Source organism: Schistocerca americana, chromosome X (genome assembly GCF_021461395.2).
Source record: "Schistocerca americana isolate TAMUIC-IGC-003095 chromosome X, iqSchAmer2.1, whole genome shotgun sequence".
NCBI classification, from domain to species: domain Eukaryota; kingdom Metazoa; phylum Arthropoda; class Insecta; order Orthoptera; family Acrididae; genus Schistocerca; species Schistocerca americana.
The window spans coordinates 136,683,337-136,700,452 of NC_060130.1; the positions used below are offsets into that span (position 1 = coordinate 136,683,337).

Sequence of the window (17,116 nt, forward strand, 5' to 3'; positions counted from 1 at the left end):
ATGTGGCCTGTAATTGAAGACGTGTCATGATGATCTCTCCATTGACAAAAGATTCCTGAAGTGTCCCCCATTCGGATCTCCGGGAAGGGACTGCCAAGGGGGAGGTTACCATGAAAAAAAGATTGAATAATCTACGAAAGGATAACGTTCTACGACTCGGGGCGTGGAATGTCAGAAGCTTGAACATGGTAGGGAAACTAGAAAATCTGAAAAGGGAAATGCAAAGGCTCAATCTAGATATAATAGGGGTCAGTGGAGTGAAGAGGAAGGAAGACAAGGATTTCTGGTCAGATGAGAATCAGGTAATATCAACAGCAGCAGAATATGGTATAACAGGTGTAGGATTCGTTATGAATAGGAAGGTAGGGCAGAGGGTGTGTTTCTGTGAACAGTTCAGTGACCGGGTTGTTCCAATCAGAATCGACAGCAGACCAACACCGACAACGATAGTTCAGGTATACATGCCGACGTCGCAAGCTGAAGATGAACAGATAGAGAAAGTGTATGAGGATATTGAAAGGGTAATTCAGTATGTAAAGGGGGACGAGAATCTAATAGTCATGGGCGACTGGAATGCAGTTGTAGGGGAAGGAGTAGAAGAAAAGGTTACAGGAGAATATGGGCTTGGGACAAGGAATGAAAGAGGAGAAAGACTAATTGAGTTCTGTAACAAGTTTCAGCTAGTAATAGCGAATACCCTGTTCAAGAATCACAAGAGGAGGAGGTATATTTGGAAAAGGCCGGGAGATACGGGAAGATTTCAATTAGATTACATCATGGTCAGACAGAGATTCCGAAATCAGATACTGGATTGTAAGGCGTACCCAGGAGCAGATATAGACTCAGATCACAATATAGTAGTGATGAAGAGTAGGCTGAAGTTCAAGACATTAGTCAGGAAGAATCAATACGCAAAGAAGTGGGATACGGAAGTACCAGGGAATGACGAGATACGTTTGAAGTTCTCTAACGCTGTAGATACAGCAATAAGGAATAGCGCAGTAGGCAGTACAGTTGAAGAGGAATGGACATCTGTAAAAAGGGCCATCACAGAAGTTGGGAAACATAGGTACAAAGAAGGTAGCTGCGAAGAAACCATGGGTAACAGAAGAAATACTTCAGTTGATTGATGAAAGGAGGAAGTACAAACATGTTCCGGGAAAATCAGGAATACAGAAATACAAGTCGCTGAGGAATGAAATAAATAGGAAGTGCAGGGAAGCTAAGACGAAATGGCTGCAGGAAAAATTTGAAGACATCGAAAAAGATATGATTGTCGGAAGGACAGACTCAGCATACAGGAAAGTCAAAACAACCTTTGGTGACATTAAAAGCAACGGTGGTAACATTAAGAGTGCAACGGGAATTCCACTGTTAAATGCAGAGGAGAGAGCAGATAGGTGGAAAGAATTCATTGAAAGCCTCTATGAGGGTGAAGATTTGTCTGATGTGATAAAGAAGAAACAGGAGTCGATTTAGAAGAGATAGGGGATCCAGTATTAGAATCGGAATTTAGAAGAGCTTTGGAGGACTTACGGTCAAATAAGGCAGAAGGGATAGATAACATTCCATCAGAATTTCTAAAATCATTGGGGGAAGTGGCAACAAAACGACTATTCACGTTGGTGTGTAGAATATGAGTCTGGCGAGATACCATCTGACTTTCGGAAAAGCATCATCCACACAATTCCGAAGACGGCAAGAGCTGACAAGTGCGAGAATTATCGTACAATCAGCTTAACAGCTCATGCATCGAAGCTGCTTACAAGAATAATATACAGAAGAATGGAAAAGAAAATTGAGAATGCGCTAGGTGACGATCAGTTTGGCTTTAGGAAAAATAAAGGGACGAGAGAGGCAATTCTGACTTTACGGCTAATAATGGAAGCATGGCTAAAGAAAAATCAAGGCACTTTCATAGGATTTGTGGACCTGGAAACAGTGTTCGACGATATAAAATGGTGCAAGCTGTTCGAGATTCTGAAAAAAGTAGGGGTAAGCTGTACGGAGAGACGGGTCATATACAATATGCACAACAACCAAGAGGGAATAATAAGAGTGGACGATCAAGAACGAAGTGCTCGTATTAAGAAGGGTGTAAGACAAGGCTGTAGCCTTTCGCCCCTACTCTTCAATCTGTACATCGAGGAAGCAATGATGGATATAAAAGAAAGGTTCAGGAGTGGAATTGAAATACAAGGTGAAAGGATATCAATGATACGATTCGCAGATGACGTTGCTATCCTGAGTGAAAATGAAGAAGAATTAAATGATCTGCTGAACGGAATGAACAGTCTAATGAGTACACAGTATGGTTTGTGAGTAAATCGGAGAAAGACGAAGGTAATGAGAAGTAGTAGAAATGAGAACAGCGAGAAACTTAACATCAGGATTGATGGTCACGAAGTCAATGAAGTTAAGGAATTCTGTTACCTAGGCAATAAAATAACCAATGACGGACGGAGCAAGGAGGACATCAAAAGCAGACTCGCTATGGCAAAAAAGGCATCAAATACCGGCCTTAATTTGAGGAACAAATTTCTGAGGATGTACGTCTGGAGTACAGCATTGTATGGTAGTGAAACATGGACTGTGGGAAAACCGGAACAGAAGAGAATCGAAGCATTTGAGATGTGGTGCTATAGACGAATGTTGAAAATTAGGTGGACTGATAAGGTAAGGAATGAGGAGGTTCTACGCAGAATCGGAGAGGAAAGGAATATGTGGAAAACACTGATAAGGAGAAGGGACAGGATGATAGGACATCTGCTAAGACATGAGGGAATGACTTCCATGGTACTAGAGGGAGCTGTAGAGGGCAAAAACTGCAGAGGAAGACAGAGATTGGAATTCGTCAAGCAACTAATTGAGGACGTAGGTTGCAAGTGCTACTCTGAGATGAAGAGGTTAGCACAGGAAAGGAATTCGTGGCGGGCCGCATCAAACCAGTCAGTAGACTGATGACCGAAAAAAAAAGTTCTAAGTTCTAGGGGACTGATGACCTCAGAAGCTAAGTCCCATAGTGCTCAGAGCCATTTGAACCGTTTTATTAAACAATTACACTAGCCGCTCTCCTCACGTTCGGTCTGTGGAATCGGTTCGTCAGTATTTGATGTGGTTTACGAAATATATCCAGCGGTAACGTTAGGTGACTCACCATGTATAGTTTTACACCTCAGACCGAATTTTACGTGCATAAATATTTTGCATGTGCTTCAGTACTACAACATGGAGTTCCCAGAACCCTTCGAGTGATAAGGAATACAGTTCACAGCATATTCCTCCAAGCTACGTCACTTTATAAACTACTTTTTCGCCTCACACCTGATTTTACGTGCGTATTTTCCGTGTTCAAGTATGGTAACTTTGAACCTCTGTTGTTGTAAATGGTTAGAAATATCTAGAAAATTTTCAGGGTTGTTCGAGATCGGGATTTCAGGAATATATCCAAAATTTCAGACATTTTCTGTGCACAGCTGTCTTAAAATCTGCAACTCGGTTTTGGTGCCCGAAAACCATTTTTTCGGGTTTTCTCAGAAACCACTCATGAACTAAATGGTGCTTCCATAAGGCTCTTAAGGCGTACCGTAGACTACATCTAATGGAAAAACAACCAACCGATTTGTTCCATTTGTCTAAGCTCACGAAGTGTGTAACATTCAGCCTTTGACCCTGCACTGTAGGATAGCTACAGTAAGACGATCCTTCCGTTGGGTATACAAATGGTCCACAGCGAAAGGGATATCCAAACCAGTTGACCATATCATTATCACCAATAGAAGACGAGGTATGAGCCCTGGAAAAATCCTGTTTTCATGCACGGCGCTATGGAACATCCTCTAACGGAGAAATATGGCAACGCCGAAAAATAATTAATCTAAAGTAACGAAATTTCTGGAATACATTTGCCTAAGTAACATATTTAATCGTTTAACATACCAAGATCACACATTAATGTAAGCACGAGATACGCCACTGCAAATGTGAAACGCTGGTACAATAATAACAAGTGTAGTCGCCAGAATATTGAATGCAAGTATGTAAACCTGCATGCATGCCGGATGTCAGTTTGTGGAATGGAGTCCCATGTCTGTTGCACTAGGTCGGTCAGTATAGGGTCTGTTCGTATATGAGCTGGAGTTGTCGTCTGATGATGACCCGTATGTGCTCGAATGGAGACATATCTGGTGATCTAGCAGGCCAGGGCAACATGTCGACACTCTATAGAACATTCTGGGTCACAACGGCCGTGTGTAGGCAACCATTATCCTGTTGGATGCTTCTGGAGTGCTGTTCATAAATGGCAGCGTAACAGGTCGCATCACCAAACTGACGCACAAATTTGCAGTCAAGGAGCATGGGATAATCACGAGAGTGCTCTTCGCGTCATACGAAATTGAACCCCAGACCATAACTCGAGGTGTAGATCCAGTGTGTCTAGCACTCAGACAGGTTAGTTGCAGGCCCTTCTAATCAACAAGCGGCCCTCACTGGTAGCGAGGCAGAGTCAGCTTCCATTAGAAAACACAACAGACCTGCACCGTGCCCTCCAATGAGCTATCGCTTAACGCTACTGAAGTCAAAAATAGCGGTGGTTTGTGGTCAGTGGAATGGACGCTACAGGGCGTCTGCCTCGGTGCTGTCCTTGAAGTAACCAATTTGTAACAGTTCTTTGTGTCACTGTGGTGCCAACGGCTGCTTAAATTGCTGCAGTCGATGCAATACGATGCGCCAGGGCCCCACGCCGAATACGATGGTCGTCTCTCCCGGTAGTGCCACGTGGCCATCAGGCAGGAGTCCTGTCTCGTTGCGACCGTACATTCCCGTGTATCGTAGCCCTGTTACAAGATCTCTTTCAAACACAATGGGCTGTTGACAATAGGATCTTTGTCGTCTTAAAGGCATTCTTGACTAACATCAGCTCACCACTTCCTGTCTCAGACGTAACTAACGCTCACGGCCGTTACAGCTCGTACTTGAAGGAACGCGATTTGCATCCTCATAGTGGTGCTACTAGCGCCACTCTTATGCAGCTGGCGCGAAATATTCCAGATGTAGAAACACGGCTAGCAACTTTCGCTTATGTCGCATAACTCCCTCTTTGCGTTGCGGTCCTTTCTTCCATCAGTGTATTAGGTAGCGCATGCTGTCGCATGCATACCGATAATATCAGTATCCTCGAATTAAATGTTTTTGACTTGCTTGGAGCAGCTTTACTTGTAGCTTTGTAAGAAATTAAATGTGTCGAATGCCAGTTGAAAAGCCCATGAATATGTTACATAACTAGGTGACTATACTACTAGTAGACGATTATCTTCAAAAACTCATTTTTGCATAACGACTTTGGTGCTGCAACATTTCATTTCTTCATTCCCTCAAAAAATTGTTTCCTACCTTGCTTAGTTCCGACATACAGCATATAAATTCGTTTCATTAAATATATTCACTCCAACAAGTATGTTGAGTTTAGGAAATAAAGAACAGTGGTGTAACATAAATTTTTGTTACAGTCTCTTCCAAGAAGTCAATTGTGATGATACCCTGTGAATCCACCACTATAACTGATTCGTTATGTGATTTTGCTGTGCGTTTACATTGGCAACCTACCATTTTTACGGTAGTTTTATCAATGTGCTGTAATAGCATACGTCGTTTCGTCTATAGCTTCATAACGCCGAAAACACGAGTTTGAAACGTCTTTCTTCAAGCGGTTTTGATCTAGAGTCAACGTATAAAGCACCTATTTTACTATTAGCTCCTTCATACGCCTAAGTTCATTCAGGATATTACACTGTCTGACAAAAGGGGTAACGCACGCAGAAGTGGGGAGGAAACAAAATGAAGCTTCCCCGTTTGAAATGGTATATGATATAATTTCAGTGATTAAAATATCGAGTTAAATTTATAAAAAAAACTTGGCAGTATGAGTCAGTTTATCACAAGCACGTCCTATCCCCTACAGCCTGGATGCAACCACTGATTCGGTTGGGAAGGGTGTCACAAATCCGTTGTATCCTCTCTTAAGGCAAGTTCTCCCACAACTGTCGTAATCGGTCCTTGATATCCCAAGTACGGGCACTTGGACAGTGTTAACTTCCGAGCTGGTCTCACACATATACTTTTGGGGCGGATCTGGGGATCGAACTGGCCACGGCAGTGCCTTAACACCACGCAGATAGCTCACAGAGCGACGAACCATATGTGGTCGAGCATTGCCCTGTTCAAAAATGTCACCACGGTACTGCCGTATGAGAGTTAACACATGAGGAAGCAGGGTGTAAGTGACCTTTTTTTTTGTGCCTTCAGAGTTTCCTCAATCAGTACCAGCCGATGATCGTCATCCGGGGTAGTGCACAACCGTGATTGATACCTGAACACAATGCGACGCCATTAATCAGCAGTCGATGCTTTTCGGTCACGGCAGCGCTCCAGAAACAGCTGTTTGTGTTGTGATTGTAACAGCAGCCTACGCGTGGGATATTAATTCCGTAGTCCGGCTGCTGCTAGTCTCTGACCAATGGTGCGGGATGATGGCAGGCACAGATGTGAGAGGGTTGGTGCACAATAAGGCGATCCACCCTTGTGGTGGTGAGACATGGTTGACTGGAACCTGGAAGACGAGTATGCTTGCCCTCACATTTCCATGCAGTCCAGCATGGGGCCACTGCCACATCTGAATTCACAAATCTTCATACTGCACGATTCGACCAGCCGGTGAAGTGGAGATCGCCAATGAGGCTTCTTTCAAACTCTGTCAGGTGCTGATAACGCTGTTTCACAGGAGTACGCAGAGTCTCCGTATCCTTCACAATGACGACTCAATATCTGACGCTGTCCATTCCCCCTTTTATGCATTAACCAGGCTTGCTAACAACACTAAACACGAACAACGCTAATGTATCCTGGTCACCATTCTACCTGTCACAGAGAACTGTAACTCTAATCACCTACATACCCGTCAATGGTGTGTACATGTACGAAGCTAGATTAACATCTGACCATGTCTTCTGGGTGCTTCACTTTTTTGTCATGCAGTGTATTGACGCTTTTCATTACATGCATGGCAAGTCAATAAATTCACGGATCTCAACGCGAGGGTATTTTATAACCATATTACGAATTTTATTGGCCTTTATTTATAAAACCTCAAAGAAGCATCCAGATCGTGTTAAAACTGCAGTGCCCCTGAGAGAACATTTAATTTTATTTCCTTAGTGCTCGGGTAGAGACACCTTCCAACAAATTAGTTTATATCTGGATCCGAATTTACCTTTTTAAATAAAAATTTCTTATCATTGCACGTAACGTATCATTATACATTTCTACGAAAAGTGTGACAATTTACTAGCTGGTAATAAAAAAACTGCACGTTGCATCTTTTTGAAAGTTCGAGAGCATAACAAGAATCATGCTTACAACCGATCGTGTCATTTAATAAAATATACTGATACCTAGCTGAAATTTGCTTCGATTATCGATCCATGTTTGTAGTTCCTACTTTTTATTTGATAGTGATATGTGGCAGATTATAATTTAACAATACACTGAAGCTCACAGTCGAACTATGTTATTACTTCTGCATCTCTTTATTAACATATTGAGTCTGTTGCTGCTGAGAATTACCTTTTAATGATTTCTGTGGCCTTTTCTTTATTTATATTATCAACAAAATTCAAGTGGAATAATTGTTTTGAAGATGTCTATGTGCTGTTATTTCATAGCTTATGACATTTGGCATATAGCAGAAATTGGGATAGTCAGCTTGACAAATTTTCCGCAGCTATATTATATTAGCTGTATATAAACTTTCCACTGCAATATGATCTTAGTATTTAACATAATTACGGAGCCACACGTCCGTGATTATCTCTAGGAACAATTGTTGAGTTCCAAATTTTTAAAAATACTGAAAGATATAATTATTTTTGCCTCTCCTTTATTTCTCTGGCGTTATTTTGAAAATGCACTTCATAATTATTTTCTCACACTATATACAGCAAAGAATTATTTCTTGCCAAGGAACATCTCGCATCTCAACACTGAAGTGTACGGGAGCTTCGTAATTCTGGAAGCAGAGATTGCGAACAGCAGTGTGCGGTAATTTCGTAAATGCGACGTGCTGAAACCGATAGTAAGCTATTTTACTATTTAATTTAAGCATGATAGCAGAAGAATAGATTCTAGAAGACGATTACCAACCCTTTCAGCCCCAGTTTTCACAGAAACCAATCGTTGGTGAGATCTTACAGCAGTTGTATGTGATTTCCCGGAGTCCCATTTATGGTCGCCACGACTGTAAAATAAGTGCTTGTCTGCAACTTCCTGTGAGATTAAATCAGTGTGCCATAATGAGAACTGCCAGCGTATTAAAGCACCACCTCCAGGGCTAGGGAAGGCGAACCTGACCCGGATCGAATCTGCCTGACGGATGAATGATGAGGGCTGGTGAGCCAGCCAGCCTGGGTGTGGTTTTTAGGCGGTTCTCCACACCCCATTAGGTGAAAACTGGGCTCATACCCACGTTTCACTTCAGATATACATTACACAAGCATTTAGAAGACATTCTCGCAGTTGTACACAGGATTAACGCCAGAAGTAGACAGATGGGGTGTACAGACTCCGTCGTGGAAGGCGAATAAGAGACTGCTGTCCTTAGATGTTTAGTCTCTTCAGACGCTTAGCCAGCAGCAGCGTCAGCACCCAGACTGAGATTCAAACCCAGAACCTTTGACCTTTGTGAGCAAATGCTCTACTGATTGAGTGGAAGTGAAGCGATGAGAGCGAGTCTCAGTGGAGCCTGGATAGCTCAGTCGGTAGAGCATTTACCCACGAAAAGCTAAGAGTCTATGTTCGAGTCCCAGACAAGCACAAAGTCTGAATATACCAGGAAGTATCAAATCAACGCACACTTCGGTAAAGAGTGAATATTCAATCTGGTACTGGTTATATCCTTGTACTATATGGTTAGGGCGCTCAAGATCGAGCTCATCTGATCTCATACTAAAGCTCCATTCGCACTCACGTACATTCACACTTTCACACACAAGTACAAAATACAGGGTGTATCAAAAGAATCATACAATTTAAGGAAATCATATATATTATGTTATTTGAGATATGTGCGTGAAAAACGTCCTGTTGGAAAGAGCAAACTCTCGAGTTTTACATGGTTCCCGCTAGGTAGCAGCAGTGTGCGCCCACTTCAGTTCTAGTAAAAATGGTGTCGGGACAACAGAAAGCGTTTTGTGTTCTACGTTTTGCGCGTGCGGGTCAGTAATAACTGTTCAGCGTGATCTTCGTACTAGATATGGCGTGAATCCTCCTGTAGCACAGAGCATTAGACGATGGTATGAACAACTCCGAGAAACAGGTTGTTTGTGTAAAGGCAAATTGCCGAGCCGTCCCCGAGTGTCTAACATAGATGTAGAACGCTTCCGTCATAGTTTCACAAGGAGTCCGCAGAAATCCCTTCACCATGCAGCTCAACATGCCCTCGATGTCCGTCTGGCGCGTACTGCGTCGACGAATACACATGAAACCTTATAAAATTCAGCTAGTACAAGTTTTTCGTGAAGGTGACAAACAACAACGTTTCGAGTTCTGTTCAAAATAGTTCAAATGGCTCTGAGCACTATGGGACTTAACTACTGAGGTCATCAGTCCCCTAGAACTTAGAACTACTTAAACCTAACTAACCTAAGGACATCACACACATCCATGCCCGAGGCAGGATTCGAACCTGCGACCGTAGCGTCACGCGGTTCCAAACTGACGCGCTTAGAACCGCACGGCCACACCGGCCGGCTTCGAGTTCTGTAATTTCGTGCTTGGCAAGATGGAGGTGACAGTTTTCTTCCATGCTTAGTGTTTAGTGACGAGGCAACATTCCATTTAAATAGAAAGGTGAACCGTTCAAATGGCTCTGAGCACTATGGGACTTAACATCTGTGGTCATCAGTCCCCTAGAACTTAGAACTACTTAAACCTAACTAACCTAAGGACATCACACACATCCATGCCCGAGGCAGGATTCGAACCTGCGACCGTAGCGGTCACGCGGTTCCAGACTGAAGCGCCAGAACCGCACGGCCACACCGGCCGGCAAAGGTGAACCGTCATAATGAGAGAATATGGGGTACGGAACAACCACATGAAGTTGTACAACGTGAGAGGGACTCTCCAAAATTTAATGTGTTTTGTGCCATTTCACGGGAATAGGTGTATGGTCCATATTTCTTCGCCGATAACACTGCAAGAGGAAGCACATATCTCGATATACTTGAGAACTTTCTTTTCCCACAGTTGGAGACTGATTCGAACGACTTCATTTATCAACGGGATGGGGCACCACCACACTGGCTTCTGGAAGTGCAGGGACTTCTAAATCAAACGGTCACTGACCGATGGATCGGTCACACTGGACCATGTGATTCCACCTTACATTACTGGTCTCCTAGGTCACAGGACCTGACTTTATATGATTATTTCTTGTGGTGGTTTGTAAAAGATTCTGTTTATATGTCTCCGTTACCAACAGCAATGCGTGAACTGAGACATCGCATAACAGCAGTTGTGGAAGCTGTAACTCAAGACACGCTCGCTGCAGTGTGGGAACAATTTGAATACCGCATTGACATATTGCCGTGCATCTCAAGGGAGGCATATTGAACACCTATTAAAAGGTATAAAAAAAAGTTTTGAATTTCCTTTTCACCAAAAGACAAAATTCGTTGTATATGTTTATTAGTTTCAGAAATATAGACGTTCCAAATCGGATGTTTCTTTTTGATACTCCCTTTACACAAGCCTCAGTCTACAAGCATTTCGTAAAATTCATTATTAAAATACACGTAAGATAACTATGCAATAGCTAAAATAAGTCCGCCTTCTTAGCTGAGCGGTCAGCGCATCTGACTGCCATGCAGCAGCCGGGTTGGAGGTTTTCTTCCTCTTGGACTGGGTGTTGTGTTTTCCTCGTCATTATGTCATCATGATCGACACGAAAGTCGCCTAATGTGACGTCAACTGAAAAGACTTGCAGCTCCCAAGTTGGGGACTCCCGGCCGCCAATGCCATACCATCATTTCATTTCGCTAAATTAATACAACACGGAAAGGTGATCGCTGATCACTGGGTAAAAATAGGGTGAGCCAGCAACCATTAAAACACAGAAAAATACTCTACCTAATTACCTTTGTAGAAACTCAGATGCTACACAGCATTCTGAAACAGGAACCACACGCTTTTCATAGAGTCCTGAAAGAGATCGGAGCATGTTGCAGCCGTCATATTTTGACATAAAACACGTAATATTGAAATTTGATGAACACATTCCAGTCGACTACAAGCGTCGCACACCGGTGGCTTACTCTCACCGGGCGAGCAGAGCACCGTGTCTGGATCACGTGAAATCACTTCCTCCGATCTCAGCGACCGGAAAGAGGAACGCCACGGGTGTATCGTTTGTTTCACCGACCATAGCTTGTTGTTTCCCCACCCTAATCTCTCGTCCTCACACAGATGCATGATCCTGTTTCTCAACAGTGAGGTATATATGGGGGTAGCTGTAAAATAAGCCACACAAGGTGCCTCAATCCACGAATATAAATGGGCATTTTTATATTGATACCATTGCACAAGTCCCATGTGCATTTCAGGATAGGTTGGTGCTAATACCTGTATCTGTTGAAGGTGCTCCACGTGTAGACTGTACTCCTAGAATACTCTCCGAACGGTTACATGGCCTGCGCCGTAGCACATAACTCAGCAGACGTACAACTTCAAGGTGTATTACTACACCTATGTACAATGACAGCCACAAACTCTTGCGTACTTCTATCACTCCTTCCATGACCAACATACTCAGGACGAAGACTCCTAGTTTCGATAAACTGCAGCAAAGCTACCGTCATGCGGATGCCTCCCGTTAGGCAACCGCTAATGGTAATTATAGCGAACGTTTCTGCCCATATCCCGTCGCCTCATACCAATGAACTCAAATTATCACCCGTCCACGTTGGATCCTGAATTTCATAGGTAAGCCATAATAATTAGTAAGGCACACTGAAAGCTTACGAGCAAAATAACAACTAACAACGAGTTTCCTACGATGTATTGCGTATAATGACCGATTTGTATCACGCATGTAAACATATCGTAAATGACTGGTTAAAAGGGATGTGTCCTTCAACAAAGCCTGATCTTATGTGTGTGGCCTAAAGTTTTCAAAATTTCTGAAACACCATTCATACTTATCACAAGTGTTTTACTCACTAACTTTAATTCTTATGTTCCAACTTAGTTTCACAGAACAAGAAAATACACTGCTAGCATGTGTAAATTTAGATAGCTGATGTACTGTCCAAAAACGATAGTGAAAGAAAGAGATCTTTATTTAGAGCAACCAATAGCCAAAGTAAAAACGGTTTAAGCTAAGACTTCTGTTCTTTTTCCTCAGGTTATCTTCTTGCGGGCTTGACATTTATGATGCTGACACTGACTGTATTCTACGACATCCCCCAACTGAATTTTGGTCTATTCTTCTTGATGCGTTCTGATGAAACCACTGGAGATCCAGAGAAAGTGCGCTTGCAGACGCCAGGAACCATTGGTCCGAAATATACGCAGCAGCTGGATGATGGAGGATCAGGACGTCATGCAGTGGTGCGTGTCAAGTCACGCCATGACGATTCTCCTAGCCCTGAAGACACCACACCTGTACACGCTCGCCCTTAAATTGGCATACTGCTTTACTGATCTTTCAAAGAAAGCAAGGAAAATTTTGTAGCAAAAAGCCACTTGTGACTTTCCTTGGAATATTTTTAGTTTCATTGAAACTGCAAATATGTCTGATCATTTTTTAATTAGCACTTCATTCCTTCAGTTAATAACCAACTGGCATTGTTTTGCAGTGGTTTATTACAAATATGTTATATTTATTTATAACTTTGCCATTAAACATGAATAGTACCTATGTGTAAGTTTAAGATCGTAATGTAACTATCTAAAAACATGCAACTCAGTTAATCTGTGGCAGTTTCTGGAGCATTATGTAAACTATCAGTATGATGGATAATCAAAATATGGAGCAAATATTAAGCACAGTACCATTAATCTGTTGATATTGTCAGAAGAAAAGGTAGACCATACCTGCAAACTTAAAAAATTAACGGTTAGTAGCAAGTATGGAGATGTTTGTTAATTAATGTGTCCCCACTACACTCCTGAGTGTCAGCTAGTACTTGCAGAAGTTCCTCGCTGTAGATCTGAATAAATCCTCAATTTAAATAATTATTCCTCGCCTTTCTGTGACTTAAATGAGTTAGGGTCAATTACAATTTTGTGTAAAATTTAAATTATCCTTCAATTTGAGGTTATTTGTAGGTACATAGTTTACCTGAATTTAGAATCAATCAACCGATTTTCTTTAAATCACAGTACTTGCTGAAGGACAAAAATTTATGGTTAATCACATTTAAATGGTCCAGCTCCTTGGTGTACCATCTCACAAATGATAACCTCTCATTGCACAAAGTTCACTGTTTATGTTCCTCAGTTTATTTATTACAAATAATCTAGTGGACATTCCCTTCAACACAAATCCATGAGCTCATGTTATCAATTATTTAACTTATTTATTTTTGCTACAAAATTTAAGCTTATGTCTTTCAACTGCTAGCCAATTGATTATTCATAGAATTCATCAATAAAATTTGTTGCATCTGAACATTTAGGTTCCTATGCATATTATTAAGTGTCAAATTAATTTATTTGAATGAAGATGTTGTTTGAAGTCTCTAAAGCAACACTGAACTCTAAAATGTATCTCAGTATCTTGAATAAGGGCTTACAAAAATGTAATTTTCATAATCTATGAATTTTTGTCTGCATTCTAAGTTTGGCAGACTTACAACACAAGACTTAGAACCAACGAAAATCTCTGATATTTTTATTTTTAAGGCAGCCCTTAACCTGGAAATAAAGTATTTCAGACGCCAGACTTTATATACTTGTTTTCTGCTCATCAATCACAAAATTATTCAAACTTGTTTTATGAAGCTCTGTATACAAATAAAGAATTTCGGTAACTGCAAATGATCAGAGCCTGTGGAACTTTGCATGAGATTGATGTGAAATGAGTAAATAAAGTTTGTGAATATTTTATGTTGGATTTTAAGAAATCATTTCAATCTAACCAAAAAATGTAAAATTTTGCAATGCTGTGCAGTTCGTGTTATATATTAAAGACACTAATTATTGCTTTTAGCCATACCAGCGATTCAAAAGATATATATATATATATACATATACAGTAGGCATATGTGTTTCACATAACAGTCAAATTTGAATTATATATTATATCTCTAGACATGTAACGAAAATAAATTACCTTGAAAAGAACTTTATGTGAATAGCAGTAGTCATGCCAGAATATATTTATCACTGGTTAATCACACTTAGAAGTATACCTGCAACTGTTATCATCTCTTGCCTTTCATTGTAACTAACCTGTGATAAATTAGTTCCCACATGGAGGAAAGAGGAATTGAATCATGTACTATTTACAAAAAATCAGTGAATGTCTTCTTAGTTTAAAAACTCACTAGCAGGACAATAAAATGGTAATATTATTCATTGTTCTCAAATCAACAGAAGATTATTTGCAACAGGAACTTGTGAAATACGATCTGTCCACATCTACTGCACAGAAATTAGTGTTAGCAGAATAAATAATGTAGCTCCTCTTAACAGAAGATATGTACGAACAAATAAAGTATGTCTGTGTAAATAATGTTGAAATTATTTATCACTTGTTTGACAGTACACCACTTCTCAAAATCAAATACAAAATACGTATGGCAGACATTATACATTTTTGTTTGAGTAAGCCATTGGTTTAAGGCTCGTTGTTACTATTTATGCGTATTACAAGAAAAGTTACACAAAAATCTCTCCACTGGTATATATTTCCTTGTTTCTACTGTGATTTACTAAATCTACAAGCATGACTTTATTTTTTTTTTGCGATAACGCCATTACGTGTTCAGACTGTCATTTTATATTTTCTGTGTAAATCTTAAAAGAAAACGTCAAGTAGAACGAGGCATATATTAAAGAGAAAGTGAGAGTTTCAAACAAGCGATATAAGGAACATTATAGAACATGTTTAATTAAACGAAAACATTTCATAAATGTCGAGAAGAGGATATGAATGATAACTGATTTCCAAGTTAATGGATTTTCGGCCTAATCACTGTTCACAAATTTGCGACTACTTTGTTGTCTTCATTAGATATCGAGAACAGATTTCATTGCATGTTGTTCGGACTACACCCAAATTGTGTATAAGACATGTAACGCGTTGCCCTAGAGATTATTTACTGGCAACTAAAATTATAATAGTGTCATATTTTTACAGTCTGCTGCACAGTTTTGTTTTGTGTTAAGTTTGTGTGAGAGTATTTTATTCTTTTACAATTCCCGGAAGTAAGCACTAGGGTAGCACACAACATGTCCTGTTCATAGTTTGGAGACCAAGTAGCGAGCAAGGAAATCTGTGCTCGATATCTGACGAAGAGAACTCGGAAAGTTGTCAAAATATCGTGAAAGGAAAATGACAACACTAACTTGACTGCATAATTAGAAACTTGGAAATCGTCAACATAACAAACAAATCTAACTTTTATCCACTGCAGACGTGAAGCACTACGACGAGACGAATATAGGTTTTCAGAATTGACTGTAACCAGTCGCCTTCATTTCAGTCAATTCAGAAAACCTTCGCAGAGAAAGTTTGAAAAATCACTGGGAAAATTAAAAACAATAAAAGTATAAAGAAAATAAAATGCAGACATATGTTAGGTAGACATTACACTTCGTCAGGTAAACGACGGGTGGCTTAGTAACTAAAATCAGAGGGAAAATTTTACAAGCATGTTAAAATTTATGTAAATTTATGCATGGTTAAAGAGATGAATCAGAAATACAGAGAGGTAACTATGAAAATAATGACATTCCAAATGTAATCTCAAATGAGACGTACGAAGCCATTTAAAACACGAACAAAGGCAACAAGTCAGGAGACGGTGTTTCAGTAAAAATGATTAAAGTTGGGCCAAAAGCTATACAAACGACACTTTAAAAATTATATACAGAATATTTTAGACAAAAATAAACGAAAATTGAAACAGCACTGTAATTATTTCTGTTCTGCAAGAAAGAAGACAGAGTAGATATAAAAAATTGTAGACCTATCAACCTCGACTCCATAATGTCAAAATATTCTTTAAAATTATCACCAACTGAGTAGAAAAATCATTAAGTTGAATCAGGCAAAGGAAGTAGTACGGTTTATATCTGGACCTCCTGAACTATGTTACAGAAAGGAGCAATGAGTATTACATGTCAAGCTGCGACAGATATGTACATTTTTATAAAGCTTCATCTTAGTTGTTGAAAGGATCTGTACTTGAAATTCAAGGCACTGATACAACTTACTGTAGGCCATATGCATCTGTGACGCAGCATTCATTGGTTTACGTCAAAACAAGTAGAATTTCCATACTCTAAGACGAGTCAGGCAATGAGACTCCATATCAGCAATACTTTTCTAAGCACTAAAACAAGTCATCAGACCCGTGAACAGGAAAACGGTGAAGGTATACATATTAACTGTACATAAGAGTGGCAATTAGTGAACTATGAGTAATAAAATCGTCATAACTTCTGAACGGTTTGCGTTAGGACGTTCAAACTGCACGGTTGGCCGCGGGGCGCGATGCGAATTAATATGTGTATGCGCACGCGTCTCGTCGTTGTTGGCCCACTTTCATTTGGATGGGTTTGTAATAAGCAAAACTGTCGCATTTGGGGGACTGAGAATCTGCATTTCGCAGTCTAGAAGTCTCTTCACCCTCCATGGGTGACTATGTGGTGTGTAATGTCCAGTCACGGAATAATCGGTGCAAAATTCCTTGATGGCACGGTGACTACTGACCGGTAGTTGAAGGATTTGGAAGATGATTTCATCCCCATTATCCAAAGTAACTCTGATTTCGACAAGATGTGGTTCACGCAAGACGATGCTCGACCCCATCGAAGCAGGAGAGTGATGTCC

General features: G+C 40.6%; 1 protein-coding gene across 1 annotated transcript in view; it reads left to right on the forward strand.

Annotated features, from left to right (window-relative positions):
• Positions 1–14,788, forward strand: part of LOC124555632 (potassium channel subfamily K member 1-like) — a 216,669-nt gene extending 201,881 nt beyond the window's left edge. The window contains exon 4 of the mRNA XM_047129607.1: positions 12,458–14,788. Coding sequence (XP_046985563.1) covers positions 12,458–12,735 — 278 coding nt within the window. The 3' untranslated portion in view covers positions 12,736–14,788. The remainder of the gene's footprint in view (positions 1–12,457) is intronic.
• Positions 14,789–17,116: the final 2,328 nt, after the last annotated feature.